Below are 16,384 nucleotides of genomic sequence, written 5' to 3'. Positions count from 1 at the left end.
TAAGATTATTTTGATTTGTAGGTATTATTTTCCCTCTAAGTATTTTTCTGAACAAACCACCTGTGCTGGAAGGCCCAGACACAAAATCAGTCCCAGAGTCACACATGGATTAGCCTGAACTTTAAGAACATGTCACTCTTGACTGAATAAAAAGGAAATGAGCTGCTTATGTAAAATTTTAACTCAGCTAAGATGAGTTTCCACATAGCTGATCAGGCCTGTCAGAGGTCCTTGCGTGTAATCTTAGCCCACCGCCGCCTCCCAGACGCTGGCATCCTCTGGAGCAAATGAAACCAAAGTGTTTACGAAATGTCCTTTTGTCCTCCAGTTGTGACATCAGAAGTAGCTTGAGAAACTCCGGTTTCTCAGGGCTGCATGCATGCATGCACAGCTGCCTGCATTGATGAAATATGGGCAGTGGTCAGGCTGCACATCCAGATGGTCTGCCCACACAAGTGCTACACTGCTTGTACAATCGATATGTATGCAAGAGTGTGTTAAACGTATCTGTGTACTGGTCACAGTGGGTAAAGGACAGAGGGAGCTCTGTGTGTCCTGAGAGAGATATTGCCAACAGATGTTTGAACAACACACGTGCAGCCAGAAACATGTACATTACGCTGTGTGTTTGCTCACGAAACCAGATATTTTACATACGCTGTGTAAACTGACCTTTTTTTGCCACTTGTCTGACATTAAATCAACTTAACTCTTCTGGGTTTTGGGTTAGTTAGGATTACTAAAAGAGTTTTACGTTGCTTGAAGCCTGATGGGATCAAAATGACTACACATTTTACTTGGTTCATATTCAGAAGTCTACATAATGTTACTGCGCCTTTAGGTCAAATGTGCCAAATTAAAAGCCTGCAGCTCGTCTCTGGACAGCTCAGTCAAATCAAATCTGTTTTTATTTGTATAGTGCCGAATTACTTCAATGTTTAATATTATTTCATGTTTAGAAGTACTCATCGAATGAGGGGAAAGCCATAATATTTCAGCAGTTCGGTAACAGGTGGTTTCATCAAAACATTTTGCCATATCACTGGGATGCTTTGAGGACATTTGTGAGGTTTATGTGGTCCGAAATGAAAATGAGTTTGACACCACCGCTTTAGGTAAATCAGGAAACCCAAATGATGATGATGATGATGCTGATAATGTCCTAGCTTTGTAAGCTTCTGATAAATCACAGCAACTTTAGTGATCTGGAGGAAGACCCGTGGATGTTTTTCAAGGCTAAACCTCAAACACATTGCTTCTTTTTGAGACATCATGAGAAAATAAGAAGAAATCACCAAAAAAAAGCCCCTGAAAACTAAAGGAAGCAAAACTTTCTCTACTTTCCTGTTCAAATATGCTACATTAATAGTTTTGCTAATTTGCTCTACTTTGTCTTAAATCCCAAGAAAATACATGAAATTTATTTCATGTATTTTCAAGGATGCTTGAAGATGCTTCAAGGATGGATGCATCCTTGAAGCATTCATGCTTCAAGGATGGCTGCGTGTATGTTTTTTTTCTTTGTTTAGTTTGGACGTTTACCAACCAGTTTTTCTGTGTGTATGTGTCTGAGCTGTTTTCCCGTGTCCTGCGAGTCATTTTCCACCTGAAAAGCTGGTTTGTTTACTGCAAAGTCTTGACAAGTGAGATGATAAAGAAAGAAAAATGACTCTGAAGCACTCAATCAACCCATGCTCTCCCACACAGTAAACTTCATGCAACAAGCAGCTCGGCTGTTAAACTGCCGGCACAAGTGTCTCCTAAAATGTCTTCGCATGAGCCAGGAATAAAAGACTGAAATACGGGTATGTTCTCTCATAGCCTTTGTTCAACTTATTTTACAGCCTTATTGAGTCTTTAGTGAGGGGCTTGTAAACTCCTGCTGTGCAGACGCTCTTTCTTTTCAATCCCGCAGAGGGACTTTCTCTCTCTTTGAATGAGCCATTTGGAAGAAGGACCATGTTTGCTGCTAATTGGAGCAAACACTGGAAATGTAACCTCAACACCTCCTCTCTTGAAGGTCTTTTTCATTTTCTGTTGTGTCCTGGAAGATATGCAGACAGAAATGAAGGCGGAGACGCCACAGATAAAGAGGAACGCAGTGTCAAGAGTCCCAACAGGAGAATAAAAACAGAGGACGGCCTTGCACATGCAGCACAGTGTTTTACGTCAAGGACGCAAATTAGATATCACTTTTTTGTGTGTGTGTGAATTCACCCTGCTACAATACTGACATGGACTGACAGATAGAGAATAAAAAAAGGGGAAGCAAGTTGGAAGTTTATCTTTTGCTTTGCTTTGCCATTCAGAAGAAAGCTGGATGGATGGAGTAGCATTTAAAGCACAGAGGCACACTCCATGTGTCCAAACACACAAGAAGAAGAAAAACAAAAATCAACCTGCATCATTCTGAGAAACCCCTATTTAGTTTCTCCCAGAATCATCTCTTCAAAATAGACGTTTGCTCCAAGCTGCGTGTGTTGGCAGGAGGTTCGTCAACACAGGTTCTTGAGGTTTACATCTCACATTAAAAACGTATAACTTAACTTAACTATGTTGTCACAAAGACTTCAGCCGCACCTGCAGCTTCACCTACAGAGCTTGAGTGGCTCCTGGGAGGATTTTAACATCCTATAAACACATGGAAGCCCTACAGGCATGAGAGAGGCAACAAAGAGACACATGTAAAATATTTATTGCTAATTTAAATATTTGCAACTAGATCTGAAACTCTCGGCACACGCCGACATAGTATTTATGGGGTTGGATGCGCGGCTCAGATCTGGTAAGCAGCTTCAGACAGTCAGATTGAGCAGATGGGATAAATGTGAAACAAATGCGCTCTCTTTGGGTTTGTGAGCGTCTCGTGACAAAAGCAGCAACAGGAAAGAGGAGGAAATCTGTATTTTTTCCCATCAAGATCCCTTTGATTTCCTTCAAGGAAGAGCAAACTGAGTGATTTGTGAGCTTAAAAACGAAGCTGTCTTTGCTGGCCTCTGAGGCCCTCGCTATCTCTGACCTGCTCGCTTTCACCGTATTTATCTGACATGATTTCTTCTGAGCCACAACAACTTCCCAGCAGCTGAGAATGGTCTGGGTAAAGTAGCTAAAAACAAAACCACGTCTATGAAGTTCAACATAAATTGGAGGCTGGGTGTGTGTCGCAGGATTTCTGCCTAGCCGGTTATCACTGCTGGCCTTTCCCTCGGTCATGTAGCTGAGCAGAGACCGAACCTGGAATCACAAACTAAGGAATAGGCGTTTCTCTTCTGTCTAATCGCTGGGTTGGACCCTTTGCTCGGCCCATAAGCATTACCTTCTCCACAGACACATACAGACATGCTGCAGTCATTTACAGTAGATGCACAGAACAGCTAGACGTTGTGTCCCCTGACTCCTCCAAAGCAGCTTGGACCTCTGAGTTCACATGACTGCTGGTGACTCACATCAACCTGTGTGAGCTGCTCATTCGACTTCTGATGTGTGTCAGTAGAAAACAAGTCCACAGTGACCCCATGACCTGACCGGTCAGAAATGTTTTGCCAACAGAATTGACTCACACGCTATTGGGCAAGAAATCTTAGGTAGACCTTGCTACCTAAGATCAACCTAACACAAATAGCAATTTAGCCAATTAGATTACAGCATTTAGGCATCTCGATGAGGCGAAACTCGCTGAAACTCAAACTGGGCAAAACCGCCCTGTTGATGTCAGAGGTCGGAGCGGAATGGATACGCTCTGAATGAAGAACATGTCGAACCAGATGGGCTACAGCAGCTGTAGAGCCACTGCTGGCAGACAACCAGAAACTGATGCTGCTGCAATTCACAAAAGTTCACGAAGATTACTACCTGGTGTGGAAAACCTCATTTTCAGCTGCATCTTCTGGATGGTAGAGTCAGTATTTGGGATAAAAGAACAGGGAAGGATGAATCTATCCTGATTTGTAACACCAGTTCAGGCAGTTGCTGGTAGTGTTATTATGTGGGGGAAATTTTCTTGTGTTACTTAGGTTCCTATGTACCAAGTGACCCTCATTTAAACTCAAAGCCCATCTGAGAGTTGTTGCTAACTTTATGAACACAGTTTATCTCCTGATGGATACTTCCAGCAGGATAATGCACCATGTCCCAAAGCTCAGATAGTGTTAAAATGGTTACTACAATATGACTGTGCCTCACTGTCCTCCGATGGGCTCAAAGAAGAAGAATAATTGACTTCATAGATCAGTGTCTCTCTAACTTTTACTTTTTGTCATTTTTCTTATTTGAGATTATTTCTAAAGATCTCAAAACTGTTTAGTTTGTCACCTCAAGTATGTTCCCAATCAAGGTTTTGCGAGTCGCAAATCCATTCTATGCCAAATTTTGAGGTCGGTACTTTTTAGAAAAGGTAGCTGTGTTGGACTTTCTGTGGCAAAAATCATGAATAAAAACAATGTAAAAAGATTAAAAAAGAAAATTTGGGGTTTTGAATGACTAAAATGAAAGAGGCATGGGTTAAAAGCTTTGTGCAGCATTCAAGACAAGAGGGTGATATTTAATTTTCCTTTGGGATCAATAAAGTATTTTTGAATTTGAATTATTGTGATGGATAGGGTTTGTCACATGTCTGTGTTTCTGCACAACACATTTGACACATTTCACTTTATTATCACAGTTAAGAAACATGGCATCTTTCTGAGCAATATCATAAAAGTGCTTCTTCTACTTTATATTCTCCATCAGTCTATGCTTTTTGCTTTCAGGGTGATGTAATGACAACAGTCAATTTTAAACTCAAAATCTCGTAACTCACACTCACGTCTTGTACTGAAGCTGGCTCCCTGAACTGACGGGGCAAAATGCTTGAAGCTCAGGCACAGAGTGTGCATGGTGTCTGAATCCACATCTTGTTTTTATTTCCCGTGACCTGATATGAGGAGAGAATGTCCTTCTCAAGAGGTATGAGGGTTTCTTCTGGAAAACGTTTCAGTCTTGGTCAGCCAATGAGAAAGTGGAACTGCGTACCACACCCACACAGCTGTCATGTATGTGAGAGATCCTGAATGTATGGACGGATTATCAGACAGTGGGCCCCAGTCTGAAAGCACACCAACAACAATGCCCCATCCTCTTTACAAAGGGGAAAGACAGACAGTTTTTAAAAAAAAATCTTTTTTTGTTGCTCTCAGCTTTGTCTTCTATGTAATTTCTGAAGTTAGTAAAAGTCATAAATCGTGTGTTTCAGGTGACACAGTTCTCTCAACATGAAAAAGTGATGTTAAACCTTTGCCTCTTTTCAATGTACACAGGAAACATCTGTCTTCCTTCTACAGTGGGTAACAATGCAACTACAGCGGCGTATGCCATAGAACTTGATGCTCACGCTAACAGAGCAGCTGCTTGGGGCCCCCACACTTACAGTGAGGCCCCACAGAGCAGTGGAGCTTTGCCAGTTGGACCATGAATATTTTCCTCAGAATAAGAAGACTGCTTCTGATTAGTGTCCACACTCTAGATTCACAGGGGTGTCAAACTCCAGTCCTAAAGGGCCACTGTCCTGCAGACTTTAGATGTGCCACAGTAAAAAACACCGGAATCAAATGGCTTAATTGCCTCCTCATTGTGTAGATCAGTTCTCCAGAGCCTTGCTAATGACCTAATTACGGTATTCTTTTCAGGTGTGGTGCAGCAGAGGCACGTCTAAACGTTGCAGGACACCAGCCCTCCAGGACTGGAGTTTGACAAGTGTGCTCTAGCAGATGGTTAACAATAAAAGTTTTCTGATGGGTTCATGCTGCATGTCTCCTCATCATGGCTCACAGCTTAAAGCTGATCTGACCAAGCGGACTCCCCAAACTCCTGATTCACTTCTATTACATGAAGGAGCCGAAGGAAGTGGAGCAGCTTTCTGCCAGAAAATGTCCATCACTTGTTCTGCTTGGGTTTGGGGACCTTTGAGCTACTACAGAGGAATGAGTTTTAAAATTTAGATGAACAGTACAGCATACGTCATGAGGGAAATATGTGTTGCTGATGTGGCTGGTGGGTGATGGGTTGGTGGTGGTGAACATGGGTCAGAAAAAATGAATTACTAAGGCTGTTCAGTGTTTGGATTTTTCTACCAAACAGAAAACTGAAATAGTTCTGAATAAATAGAGAAAACTTGCCTTATGACATAATCTCCCACTAATAAATTCTTAATGCCATTCAAGATTCTGCTTAGAGCTTGTTGCACATCTTTGCAGTGCCTTTCAAAAACTATTGACACTTAGTAGTGTCCAGTATCTAGATCAGGGGTGGGCACTCCTGGTCCTCGAGGGCCGGTGTCCTGCAACTCTTAGATGTCTCCCTGGTCCAACACACCTGAATCCAACAGCTGAATCTCCTCCTAAGTGCAGTCAAGTTCTCCAGAGTCCTGTTAACGACCTCATTATTTGACTCAGGTGTGTTGAAGTAGAGATGCATCTAAAAGTTGCAGGACACCGGCCCTCGAGGACCAGGAGTGCCCACCCCTGATCTAGATGATCATACTGTATGTGTTTTTTTAAACCAAATAAAAATCCGTGCTACATATGCTGCAATTATAGCTGCAGGTCTCTTGGGTGCATCTCTTCTGGCATTGTCAAATTTGTCAGAATTAGATATTTATAAAATGAAAGAATTGAGTGTAAATCCATCCATTGTCTAAGCCTACTACTATATCTCTGCAAGGTTTCAGCTGGGCTTCACCCTGGACAGGTCACAAGTCCATCACAGGACAGTTAAATATACACTGAACAAACAACCAAACCACACACACTCACACTCATACCAAGGACCAATTCAAGGGGTAATTTAACCCAACAGTCATGTTTTTGGACTGGAGGAGGAAACTGGACCTGCTGCAGAAAATGTCTTGGCCAGGATTCCATCCTGTTTTGCTGCAATGCAGCAGTGCTAACAACCTTGCTGTCCTAAAAATAAAATGTTTCCTACAAACACAAGGAATTAGGTTTTCTTTCTCTAACTTGTTTAAAAAGTGCTTTTTAAATTAGTTATAAACCTTTGAATATCCTAATGCATGACAAAAAATACCTATTGCCACATCATTTTGGCAGCAGATCAAAGGAAAGTGTCGTGTAATCACTAAAACCAGACATGCGGACAGTTGGGAGCTGACATTAATGGTGCTCTGTAAATGAAACCTTCTGCTTGGCTGCCAGGGGCCCCGCTTTCCTCACAGCAGGATGACCAACCTCCTTAGGTTTTTTTTTTTTTTTTTTTAGAGCTGGGACAGCGTTTAGTCTCCGCCCCCTAAAAACTCCAGCCAATCACGCTTGAGTATTCAAATAAGCCACCCATTAAGATGACCTGCAGCAGCAACTGTTACAGACCATAAGCAACTTCACCCTTAAACCGCAAACAGCACACCACTTTGTCACCGGTGCTTTGGGTTTAAGTGGATCCACAACTATTCGACCAACCAAAATAATAATAATAATATTAATTACTTTAAAATCAGGAAATCCAAATCAAAAGAATAACTCAGTAACAGTATGGGAAAAGAAATGATTTGCTTTGTGACTATTTGGATAACTTTGGGAAACATCCATGCAACTTTTTCTTCAGATGTTGAACCCACCGCCAACTCGACTGCTTTTGGTAAGAACCATATTTATTCTGACGAGACATACAGTTTCAAACAGAACAAAACGAGAAACAGGTGCAGGGGATAAATATGTGGACAGCAGGTTTATTGCTGCACGCGGCTCCACTTTTTACCGGTAATAATCCGTCTGTAAAAAGAGCGCAGATCTGCATTCAGCTCCATCTGTGCGTGGCGAAAAGCAGCAGGCAGGAGCTTTTTTTGTTGTTGTCTGAGGATAGATAAGAAGAGGGAGGAAACGTTGGTTAAAGTTGATTTAGATGTTAAGGTTTATTCGTCTTTAAATAATAAAAACACAACTGTTTGAGCACCGTTTGAGCGTTGAATTTTAATTAGACCGACTCTTTTTAACACTCGCTCCGATCCATAAAGAACGATTCATTTAAAGGGAAACTGAAAAACCCGCATTCAGTTATTTGGTTTAATTAAAAATGTAGGAATGCTATCGTGTGTCAAGAAATGAAGTTTTCCCGGTAAAGATTCAGAAAGGACAAAAGGGGGCGACACTGTCACGCCTTATTCAGTCACTTTTGCGTAAAAAAACCCCATGTCGTTCACAATTAACTTACGCACATTTACTTTAATAGCAATCAGCCAACCAGCATTTAAAATGCTTCTCTGTGAACAAATCCTAATTGTCCAACCTGACAGAACAGATTAACCCCAATGATCCGCCGCGCTCTCCGTTGGTGTTTGTTTTGCAACAGCAAACAGCACAGTCACCGATGCACCTGTGCCAACCACCACTGAATGGATGACGGATTTCACTGACATCGTGTCCAAGTTCTCCCTGCGCACCGCCGAGCTCCCGGATGATGACATGTGCTACATGGTGGCCGGCAGACCAGAAACCATCACCGAGTGCGCGTTCAACCCAGAAACCCAGACCTTCATTGTGATACATGGCTGGACGGTAAGTAACACTGAAACTAAATTTGTACGCAAAGCTTCTGCGCAGCTATGTTTGGGCAGTGCAAGCTAAAATTGCATCACAGACACTGAGACAAAAAAAAAAAAAAAAATCCTCCAACATATGATGGCAAAAAACACAAGCTGTGCAGGGGGAAAAGCACACAGTCCATGCATGCATCTTCTGCTGTAATTTGATTTAAAACCAGTCATGCTGCACAATTTGAACCTGATGATACCTTGGCCAGTCTCCAACAGAACACAGAGGCAGTGCTGGATACATCACGCCATATGGCAGCTGACCTCAGACATTAACCTGAGCATGTGTGCATTGTCACCCACATGTTTTCTGCAGCACAAGCTAAACTACTATGGAAGTAAAAAAAAAAAAAACTGGTTACTATATAGAAAACACTTTTTGTTACATATACGTGAATGAAAACATGATCTCGCTCAGTGCTAATAAGAAATATTGATAGTAAATGCAAGAGAGGTTGAGTTTTCTCCAGCTGTTTGAGATATAGAAAACACAGCTCTGCTTTGTCCTTTAACCTGCTGCTGTTCACTGCCTGTCAGATGACGAAAATAATTCTTCTACACCTCTGCTTACAAGAAAGACAAATTTGGAATATTTCAGAAATGGTTAAAATCTCAGAAAACACAGGCAGTTTATGATGTGGAAAATGAAGAAGTCACACACTGCTGTGATCAGCATGTCTGGTCACAAGCTGACTTCAGGTTGGCTATCAGAGCAGATAGCCTGACTAATTAACCAGCTCACTTCATGTGAGGCATTTAAAATGCAGAATGGCAAACCAAAAGGGATAAAATACTGTCCAATAACCTCTTAGGAAGTAGTGCACAGTCAATATTTATGATGCAAAATACAAAAGTTGTGATAGCAATACTCAAACTATTATATGCTATATAATCTTAGCAGCAGTTTGAGTGATTTTGCTTCCCTTTTCAAAGCAACTACACCATGTTGATGTTCAGGATTATTACTCATATTTAGCACAGTGAAGATTCTCATACCAGTTGATTCCTTGACAGTGCAAACTCGATGAGAAACTGATGTTACTTGGTTACATTAATACAATCTTATGTTTCACAGTTCTTTGAATTGTTGATGCACAATAAGATTGTTGTGCTGTTGATGCATGTTTTGTGCATCAACAGCACAAAACATGACTATCAGCATTTATCTGCAAACCTTTGCAAAATGCCCTGACGAGATATTTCTTTCTTTTTTTTGTTCATACGCAGATCACAGTTTCACCTGCTGCTTTTATGTTTTTCCCTGCAGGTAACAGGGATGTTTGAGAGCTGGGTGCCCAAGCTGGTGTCTGCCCTGTATGAGCGCGTGCCAACTGCAAACGTGATCGTGGTGGATTGGCTGACTCGCGCCAACCAGCACTACCCCACCTCCGCAGCCTACACCAAGCTGGTTGGCCGAGATGTGGCCAAGTTCGTTACATGGCTGCAGGTGAGCTGTTGGATCACCCTCTCTGCATTAGTTTTTTGAGTGCTGTAAATATAACATGTGACTATGATGAGTTCAGATCATCGACTAAAATCGGCCACCACATGGCCTCTCTTTCCAATGAGGCCATGTGGTTATGCTTGTCTATGCTATGAGATTTTAAATGGCTATAAACACATTTTATAGTCATGTCTGCGGCTATCGTTGCGAGGCTTAGTGTTAGCGAGGGCACGGCTTTTGCAACAGCCTAAAGCTTTCCCTTTATTTACGCAACTTCAAACTTTAAAAGCAGTCTAGAATTTGGCATAGCATGAAATTGCACCAAATCCTTTTTCTGGATTGTTTCCCACATCCTTCCTTGGGCAGAATGCTTCAAAGCCTGGCCAAGTACAGCTTGCATTTCTGCAGGCCTCCCTTTTGATTGTGTTAAGGCGTTCTTTGCACACATCTCACCTGTTTTGTTGCTTTGCAGAAAGAGCTGCAGTTGCCCTGGGAGAGGATTCATCTTTTGGGATACAGTCTGGGAGCACATGTGGCTGGCATTGCTGGAGATCTCACTGACCATAAGATCAGCAGGATCACAGGTGACTCCTGCTAAATGACTACCAGGATTTCTGTACAGTTTGAAAAAGTCAGCAGTTTGATATAAGGGTTTTGCAGTTTAGATTTAGTATCAATCCATCCGTTAATGACATAACTTCATATAAAGTATTAGATTTATGCTATTTATATGCTAAAAATGGTTAAAGGCGGCTGAGAACTTTGAAAAATTGACTGGGAAATAATTCAATTTTGACATATTAGGAACCTTGGATTATAATCTAAATTTAAAAAAAGACCTCAGTAAAGTTGTGAAAATGTTGCAACTCAAAATTGTTTTAACATTCTGTTTGGTTATTTTAGTATTAAATTGAGTTTTTAAGGTTATTGATGCATACTTTCATGTATATATGTCTGAGTCTGTCAGCCTCTCCATTCCAGGCCTCCATTGTGTGTGTGCATGCAGCCAATTTGTGTCAGATTTAGAGCTCCAATTTGCTTCTATAAAGTTGATCCAGCTTTAAAATCTCTCTGACCTCCTTCAAATAATGGTGTGTTTACTAGATCTGAGAGCAGTGGGCCATTAAGCACCATCAGACTTGTTTTCTTTTTTGCCTGCACAAATCAGAAGGAGGTCAGACTGAGTACAGACTTTCAAGCCTTTAATGCTTTGAAACATACGTGTTGCAAATGGTAGCATTTTATCTCCAGTAATGTTTATCTCCACAGCTAATCGATTGTTTTGTTCTCGTGCCCAGGTCTGGATCCCGCCGGTCCCACCTTTGAGCACGCAGACGATCAGAGCACTCTGTCCCGAGGCGATGCTCAGTTTGTGGACGTTCTGCACACCAATACCAGAGGCTCTCCAGACCGCAGCATTGGCATCCAGAGGCCAGTGGGCCATATTGACATTTACCCTAATGGAGGAACCTTCCAGCCGGGTTGTGACATCCAGAATACCTTGCTGGGGATTGCATCAGAAGGGATCAAGGGCCTCCAAAGTATGTAACTCAAAACCTCCCAGGCTTCTAGAGATAATGAGATGTGCATAAATTAGCTTTTTTTAAAAGTTTACCAGTCTTAGGAATACTATATTGTTAAGAGATTTTTGTCTCTTAACAGTTTCTTAACTTTGTCAGAAGTCAGTGAGGTACTTGCTAAAACAAATGGTTGCAGGTTAAAGTGTTTTTGCCTCCATTCATAACATTCCAAACTAAAAACACAAAGTGAGCAAAATATCAAGTGTATTTCCTCGATATTTTGTTGCTTCATGCTTTTAGAAACCAGAACTTTCCTTCTGGGTCCTCTTTTGTGACTATCTATGAATGAAAAAAGGAGAACAAACACCAGGAAGTAATTTTCTGCCTTCACCAGCATTTATCTGCAAAAACCAAAGAGCCTTCTTGCCTTCTTGTGTGCAGATATGGATCAGCTTATCAAATGCTCCCATGAGCGCTCCATCCACTTGTTCATCGACTCGCTGCTGAACACCCAGCAGCAGAGCATGGCCTACCGCTGCAACTCCAAGGACGCCTTCAACAAGGGAATGTGCCTCAGCTGCAGGAAGAATCGATGCAACAAGCTTGGCTACAACATCAACAAGGTCCGGATGACCCGCAGTGCCAGGATGTACCTCAAGACTCGGGATATGATGCCTTACAAAGGTAAATCTCCATAGAAACGGTGTAAAACTAAAGTAAACCTGACTTTTTCATGGAGAGGGAAATTTGTACTTGAATGTTGACTGCAAGTACAGAAAGGAGATCTATGTAACACCTAAGAAAAGTAGAAAAGTCTTCCTGGATTTACATTCTTTAGTCTGCATTACTGGGAGTTAAATTGTGCACATGCCTTCATTAAAAGTAATCCTCAGATTATTAGCTACCACGGCTCGATACGGTTAGAGTAAATGCGTCTCCTTGGACCTGACAGTGATTGTGGAAACTTAATACAGCTTCACAAGGACAGCAAGCTCAGTGCATTCATGAGCTCATGGGTATTTTAGTTGCTAAAGTATGTTGAAGTAAAGTGGTGACTTTGCATGACTTTGGCAGTGGAAAAGTTTTACTTTTGAGAAATCACAAATCAGCAAATGTGTAAACATTTACTTGATAAATAGCAAGCTGTTTCAAGAGCTTTTAAGGGTCTGCACATGCATGCTAGAAGCCAAACAAGAATATACTAATCTGTGTTTAAAGCTCTAAACAAAGGTGAAATAAAGCCTAAGTAAGAATATATAATTTCACTGACAGTGAATCTTCTTTCCATCTTGCAGTTTTCCATTACCAAGTGAAGGCACACTTCTTCAGCAAGGACAAACAGAGCTTCAGTGAGCAACCAATCAAGATTTCCCTGTACGGAACCCACGGAGAGAAGGAGGACATCCCGCTTGTCCTGTACGTACATGAGGCTGAGCATACAACACAGCGTCACAGAGACATGCGACTTAGCAACAGTGTTGTTCATCTGCATATGTTGGTGGAAATGAGGGACTGAGACCGATTTCAGGTTTTGTGAGAACATCCCAATTCTGGTTTTAGATAATTTTTGAAAAACTATGAGCAGCTTTTTTACCAAGAACACTAAACTGAACTCGCAACTGTCCTAATAATAAAACGCTCATGGTAAACTAAAATAAACAAAATTCTCATTTGCATCATTGAAAATCCACAAACATATTGTGGATATATGTTTGTGGATAAGGGTATCTATAAATAAAATCAGAGCAAAAATAATACAAAAAAAGTGTATTTAATTTACTCCTTTACATACAGATTATAGTTTGCTAATAAATTTTGTATGCTTCAAAATACAGAAGTGGACTGCAACAAAATATATTCCTTTCTTCCCTCTATATTCATTTAAAACAAATAATTGCTGTTTTAACATTAAAAACAACTTAATATTTGAGAGGAAAGAGATGTGATCTTACACCTATGTTAGATAGTAAAACTGCTCTTTCCTTTAGCAGTGTTTCTACGGTCGATCATTAATAATGTACAGCAGGACACCAAGGGGGCGAAACAGTGTGTTAGTTAGAGAATGGGTGATGTTTCACAGTTAAACAGGATTTAATTAATATCATCAAACAAAGACAAAAGGATTGCAGAAGGGATAATCTAAATGGTTTTCTAGCATCCTCTGTTAGAGCGACTATCAGAGTTATCTTGGTTAGCATAACAAAATGCAACCAGTTGTCCATTTGTTTTCCCTGTAGCAAAGGTACACCCTTACTTTACCTAAGCTTCCTGCAGCTTTTAGGCCTTTTATGACTCCAACAACTCAGTGGGACTAAAAATAGCTAACTTTCAACCTCCTTCCTTCAGTCACTACTTCTACTGTGAAGAGAATTCTGGTCAGCAGCCAGTTTCTCAGTGAATCTTTACATGTAATAAAACTAATCAAATTTGCCAATCTCTGAACATATTTCCTTCTTTAACCTATCAGGCCCATCCTTGATAGCAACAGCACCTCGTCCTTCCTGATCACCACCGACGTGGACATCGGTGACCTGATGATCGTCAAGATTCGCTGGGAGAAAGACGCACTTTTCAGCTGGTCCGACCTTTGGGGCAGCAGCAAGTTTCACCTCCGAAAGCTCCGCATCAAATGTGGCGAGACTCAGTCCAAGTGAGTTCTATGTCTTTATACAAACATTCATTTACTCAAGAATTAAATGTTTATTGTTGACTGAACATATATTATCTGTGTGATTGCAGGGTGATCTTTAACGCAAAGGAAGGAGAGTTTGCTTACCTTGTTAGGGGAGGGGAAAATGCAGTCTTTGTCAAGTCAAAAGAAGACACACTGAGCCGTAAAGAAAGACAGTAAGTTACCGTCACTCATCTCCCAACAGACTCAATCCTGATGAACCTAAGCCTTGATCAGCATTGAATTTGATGTTTTCATCTTTTCTTCCCGTCAGGATGCACAGACTCAAGACGCAGGGTAGTCTCTTTGGTCAGAATGAGGCTTGAAGAAAACTTGAATCCTCATCCATCTCTAGTTGCGCAGCCAAAGATGGACAGCACACAGAAACACTCGGGAACCATTTGAGGACACCTGGACACTTAGTGAATGCTCCTGTCTTCCTACTTCTGCCCTGAAACCAACCAAACCTCATCCACAGTTTATGAAATCAGTCTTCTTCTGACTCCCTGTGTTTCTCTTCAAATTCTGCTGCAGCAAAAAAGTTACTGGTTTCAGTTTTGAGGATGTGCTTGTTATTTTTTTTTTAAACAACTGTCCATTTTAAGTAGCTACTGCTGCTTTGTAATCATTGTTTATGCTTGTGTATCGTGTATGAGCTGTTTTTATTCACTTTGATGTAATTTCAGAACCCTGAAATGTTGTGTTTCCTTTGCCTATGTGAACTGGGATTATTGATAACCTGTAAATGATTCTTAGTGATAGGCATGATCATGGCACATTTCTGTTTGTTTTTTAATCAACCATTTTGTGCCCACAGTTACTTTTTTTTAACCACTAATTACCAACAATCGACAGGGACCAAAGAAACTTTTGCTATCTACTGAAGTCGATCATAGTGTTCCTTGTAAATACTGTAATCAGCATCAGCGATCTTTTCCTTTTGAACATGAGCCACATGCTAACACCTAATCTCTTGAAGTGTTGTTTGTTCTTTGATTTTGCTGCGTTTTGTGTAATTTGTCAGCATTTAAGATGTCAAGAATGGTCAAACTGCACCGTATTAGTGATTTGCATTCTTTCATTTCAGTATTTTTAAGTATTGTAAGTCACAGCGATTCATTGAATTATCCAGAAACAGAGTTCCAACTCATAGTTTACGCAGAACCACAAATAGAACCTAAAAGAAAAAAAAAATCACCAAGCAAGCCTTAATGTTCATCATACATTTCAAGAAGACGACTTCACACTGTATTTATTGATTGTACATTTATATATTTGTATATTGAAGCTGTAATATATGTTGGCAGGCTGCATTGCTGCTTGTATTTCTATAAATGAAGCATTTTAAAATGTTTTTGATGGAAAAAGCTTTGGGAGCGTTGGTTAGACAGAGCCAGCTGTTGAGAGCAATGACTTTTTAAATGAACCGGAATCCGGTACACTGTTTCACAGAAAGAGCCCAGCAATGGTATAATAAAGAGCTACACCCCAGATCAAGATATTTTCTCCTGCTCAAGTTGCTTTTGAAAAATGATTGAATTTATAAATACGTTGGACTGTGGGCTTGCACAGACGTTTGCCTAGGGGCTGTGTAAGTGGTGTTTTCATCAGGTGGATCCTGATTTTCTTCCATATTTGAAAAAACAGGCTCTAAATTGTAACAAAATATGAATATACATGCCTTTTCAACTCACCTCTCAACAATTTGACAGCTTCTGCAAATCTGAGCAAGATAATGAGGGTAAGAGCTCTTATCCAGTATCAGGAAATTCGTGAAGACAATTTCATGTAATCTGTAAAATAGTTGAGGCTGTGTAGCTATTGACCTCCAAACACCAATAATAAAATTCACCAAGGCTTGGTTCATGAAGGACTCCCTGAAGATACTAATGTGGCCATCAGTCTCTTCCAGAGATTTCAAAGGTGGTTGCAGTATGCACACAAACTCATAAATATCTAGAAGCTTTTTTCCATTTCCAGCAGGCCAAGATTCTGAAACGAACCCAAAACGGGTGTCTGGCTAAGAATCGCGGGTCAAAACAGATCAAATTTACTACAGGAAGTACTAAAGATCACTATGTGCAATATGGGTGAACGTTTCTGAGAGCCTGGTTCCAATCAGAACCAGATATTAATTTCTATGTGCAAATGGCTTGATTTTGGCATTTTGC

At 40.8% G+C, this 16,384-nt stretch overlaps 1 protein-coding gene across 1 annotated transcript; it reads left to right on the top strand.

The window, feature by feature from the left end:
• The first annotated feature begins 7,351 nt into the window (after positions 1-7,351).
• LOC102226072 (lipoprotein lipase-like) lies at positions 7,352-15,712 on the top strand. The gene is made up of 10 exons (XM_023339901.1): positions 7,352-7,626; positions 8,338-8,543; positions 9,846-10,025; positions 10,495-10,606; positions 11,321-11,563; positions 11,984-12,226; positions 12,838-12,958; positions 14,010-14,192; positions 14,282-14,389; positions 14,488-15,712. Exons 1-10 carry the CDS (start codon positions 7,521-7,523, stop codon positions 14,537-14,539), a joined length of 1,554 nt encoding a protein of 517 aa, XP_023195669.1. The 5' UTR covers positions 7,352-7,520; the 3' UTR covers positions 14,540-15,712.
• The last annotated feature ends 672 nt before the right edge of the window (positions 15,713-16,384 follow it).

The sequence above is a fragment of the Xiphophorus maculatus genome, chromosome 9 (assembly GCF_002775205.1).
Source record: "Xiphophorus maculatus strain JP 163 A chromosome 9, X_maculatus-5.0-male, whole genome shotgun sequence".
Taxonomy (NCBI): Eukaryota; Metazoa; Chordata; class Actinopteri; order Cyprinodontiformes; family Poeciliidae; genus Xiphophorus; species Xiphophorus maculatus.
The sequence above is the reverse complement of the archived record's forward strand: the minus strand, read 5'-3'. Positions and strand labels throughout refer to the sequence as shown.